General features: G+C 48.4%; 1 protein-coding gene across 1 annotated transcript; it reads right to left on the minus strand.

The window, feature by feature from the left end:
* Nucleotides 1-2,590: 2,590 nt before the first annotated feature.
* Nucleotides 2,591-3,544, minus strand: LOC124681451 (serine/threonine-protein kinase TIO-like). Its single transcript, XM_047216369.1, has 4 exons — nucleotides 3,301-3,544; nucleotides 3,099-3,210; nucleotides 2,897-2,971; nucleotides 2,591-2,695 (listed from the first exon to the last, which is right to left on the minus strand). Exons 2-4 carry the CDS (start codon nucleotides 3,186-3,188, stop codon nucleotides 2,591-2,593), a joined length of 270 nt encoding a protein of 89 aa, XP_047072325.1. The 5' UTR covers nucleotides 3,189-3,210; nucleotides 3,301-3,544.
* Between the last annotated feature and the right edge of the window lie 233 nt (nucleotides 3,545-3,777).

The following is a 3,777-nucleotide window of genomic DNA, read 5'->3' on the forward strand; positions in this document are numbered from 1 at the left end:
ATCACATCCAACTACGGGAGTGCGACCGATTTTTCGCTCCACGTCGGGCGACAGACGGCCAGCACGCCCCTTTTTTTTTGATAGGATGACACTCGTCGGTGATACCACACCATCACCACAGGCCCAGGAAGTGGTGGAGAACGGCACAGAAGGTAACGAGGAGCGGCCCAAGCCCAACTGAAAGTACGCGGGCTCGGAGTGATGGCAGAGGCCCACTTTTACGGAGTGCAGCTGGACCCCGACCTTTGTTTTTGCAAATCACGTGTGTAGCGCCAGTGCAAGAACCTGCAAGCAACTTTTGTTGTCAGATGCTTCATAGTATGTTCTTTCCTTAACACAGGCCCGGCGGGGATGGCCAGGGTATTACATGTTGTCACTGTAAGTTGGAAAATACTTCCTGCAACTTTGTATATGCTCTTATTAACCTAAAATATTCGGAGGAATAGACTTGCAGTATATCTTATGAACTTACAAAATTTGGAAAGTCTTTCATTGGTATGGCAGTTTGTTCAGTCCAGGTTTTGTTTTCTTAGCTCTGAACATTCACAAACGTATATCATTCTAGGAATACCTATGTGATTGCCAATGTTACCCCTGAAGAAATGAGAGGCACCAACGAAGTTATAGATGAAACATGGAAATTCTGGTATATTTTACCTAGATGAAATAACGTACTCCTACTGTAAATGTTATTTAGAGATTCATTGAATGCAGTTTTCTATAAGCAAATTATAGATGTAACTACTATATCTCCTCTCTTCCAAATTAGGATACATATTATGTTTGGGCAACGTATCCTATGCATCCGCTAGTTTTATGCATCCATGTATCCGTTCATCCATGGCTCTCCGATTAAAATCGCACGCACTACATAACAACTGCAAGTAATTTGCAATTAAACGCCTGGCCGGTACCGAGTTGGAAACATGTACCCCTCCTGGTAGTAGAACAGATCGCTCATAAAAACATGGATGACCTGCGGCGGGCGGTGGCCGCACACCATGTTGCAGCGGAGAAGCCATGTTTTAAGAGGCTACATGCCAGAATATGAGATCGTATGCACATGTGTTAGTAGTATTGATTAGATGTAGACATCAGGTGAGGTTACGGTGACGAGCCATTCGATCAGCAGCCATCTTTGGCCGTCGCTGGCCGGCCGTATGCGGCCTTTGGTCGCCGTCGTTGCCGACTGCCGCGGCAGACTGCCATTAGTTGGTGTCTGGTTCTCCGCCATCGGCCTTTCTCGTTATATGGTCTGCCATTCTCCGTCACCGTCGTGAGCTGCCAGCCGCTGTGTGCCTGTGTTTGTGCGATCTGATCGTCTACCAGCTAGCTTGCATCATCGCCGGTTTGTCATCGGAGTATCGATCCGATCTGGAGTATAAAATTAGCGCCGATCTAACCGCTAAGAGGGTTATCACAAGAATTTCGTGACTTTTGGGTGTCGGGCGGGCGTGTAAATGTAAATTTGGCATAGTTATGATTCCGAACCTTGGATTTTGATCGAATGGCCAACTATCGGCGGATGCACAGGATGCATAAAACTAGCGGATGCATAGGATACGTTGCCCAAAAGCAAAGCACTATAGGAACAATCTGTTGTTTGGACAAAAAGAAACTAGTCTGTCCAACTGAGCTTCAAGAAATGTACATACACGACAATTTTCGATTCTTCACTTAAATAATATAAATTCAGTTAAAGTTCACGTGGATAATCTGTAAAAGGATGATGATGAGCAATTCACTTTTTCTCAGTAGCTTGATCAAAGTGTGTATAGTAAACATGGAAATCGCAATAATTCTACCTCAGGTATCAGGCTTGTGTTGGTATCGGCGTATCAATACCAAAGTGCCAGACCATTATACGCTACAAGGCTATTTGGTTAAGGATGGCATTCATGTCTTTTACTGGGATATATGAATACATGATAAGTAATCCCATGTTTTTATGCCATGGCCCTATTCTTCATTGACATTGGCAGTTTGACACTGGTCATGTCCTGGGGAATGGCATGGTGAAGTACAAACCAATTCCACACTATAAAGAATCAAGGATTAACCTGTTACAACTCTAGACCTAATGTCCCTGTTTGGCCTGGGAAATGAAATGACTAACCCTCTGTGGCGTCCAGCATAGTTAAAACGCAATTGAAAACCATCATGAACAAGAAAACTCCAAAGACTTCTTGTGATGATCTAAAACTAGTACCATACACAACATAGAATATACCTTGACAATAGATCCTTTTCCAATAAGGATGTTCTGAGGTTTCATATCCCGGTGGATAATACGATTAGAGTGCAAGTAATACAATGCTTTTACCTGAAATGAGGGCACACGTTCAAACCGTGAAGGCAATAAGTTGTAGACTGGTATGGTTCGTAAGGAGAAAAACAACATTGAGTCCATACCAGCTGCTTAGCAATTGCTTGAACTTGTTCTTCTGGAAGGCACTTATCATCCTCGAGCACCTCAAAGAGCTCTCCCTGAAACAGCCATTACCCACCATTAATACTGAAGTTTGGCCAACCCAAGTACAATGAGACCAAACCAATCATTGGCGAGAAAGCACACTGTGATAAGAAAGATCTAGCTGAGTACCTGTGCATTCTCTGTGACGACACAAAACTCTTGAGGGGTTTCAAAGGCATCGATCATTTCAATTATATTCTCATGTTTGAGTTTCCTCAGAATCTACACAAAAATTGATGAGAGCAAACATTGAGATGGTAAATTGAGATAATAAACGCTGTGTTATGAGATAATAAATGCAGCTACTCCTACATGGGAACTATTGTAAATTTCTGGCTATATGCTTATCGCTTGTTCCATACATGACACACGTCTGATAACTGTCCCACTGACTGAAATAGAGATGATTATAGCAGCAGTTACCTCGATCCCCTGCCTTAGGTTGTGGATGTCCTTGTCGCTCTTCCCATGCTTAAGTATAAACTTCATGGCAACCGTCTGAACCAAATTCAGACAGGACAACGGATTAAACCAACTTTATGTGGAGAAGAAAAAATCTCACAAATCGTCCGCTCCTTCCAAGGTACCACCGGAAACCAGTAGAACGGAGGGGTTTGATGCGAACCTGTCTAGAGTACTTGCGCCTCCCCTTGTAGACCTTCCCGAAGGACCCCTCCCCGACGAGCTCCACCACATGGTAGTCCTCCACCCCCATCTGCCGCTAGCCTCGCAAAACCCTAGCCCGAATCAGCACCAGGGTCAGAGACGCCCCCGAAACACCCCGAATTCGAGCGGCACGCCCAGAGGAGCGGCGGAACCGAACTCACCGTGGACTGGCGACGGATTGGAGCGGCACGAATCGGGGCGGAGCTCCCCCACCGCCAGCCGAATCTGGCCGAGGCGAGGCGGGGAGAGGGCCTGGGGTTTGCGGCGAGTCAATCCGCGCGCGGCTTGCGGGCGGATCGGCGGGGGCGGCCGGAGCAGCTCGCCTGATCTGTGTAGGCAGCGGCTGGAGTTCCGCTCTCCTCCCGACTCCCGTGCGCTCGCTCCGGAGTTGGATTTGGAATTTCCTTGAAGACGTCGGCGAGGCGCGGCCTGGCCCTCGACGGCGAGGCGCGGCCTGGCCCTCGACGGCGAGGCGCGGCCTGGCCGTCGACGGCGACGGCGAGGCGCGGCTGGGCCGTCGACTGCGAGGGCGAGGACCACCTCGACTGCGACGGCGAGGCGCGGCTGGGCCCTCGACGGCGAGGCGCGGCGACGGCGATGGAGCGCGAGGCGCGGCGACGGCGATGGAGCGCGAGGAT

Source organism: Lolium rigidum, unplaced genomic scaffold (assembly GCF_022539505.1).
Source record: "Lolium rigidum isolate FL_2022 unplaced genomic scaffold, APGP_CSIRO_Lrig_0.1 contig_42919_1, whole genome shotgun sequence".
NCBI classification, from domain to species: Eukaryota; Viridiplantae; Streptophyta; class Magnoliopsida; order Poales; family Poaceae; genus Lolium; species Lolium rigidum.

Excerpts from the sequence above, each read along its gene's own strand:
- LOC124681451 (XM_047216369.1), bottom strand. The coding sequence starts at position 3,188 with ATGGGGGTGGAGGACTACCATGTGGTGGAGCTCGTCGGGGAGGGGTCC. Across the intron at positions 2,972-3,098 it reads GGCGCAAGTACTCTAGACAG|ACGGTTGCCATGAAGTTTAT; the intron begins GTTCGCATCAAA and ends AATTTGGTTCAG. Across the intron at positions 2,696-2,896 it reads ACCTAAGGCAGGGGATCGAG|ATTCTGAGGAAACTCAAACA; the intron begins GTAACTGCTGCT and ends ATTTTTGTGTAG.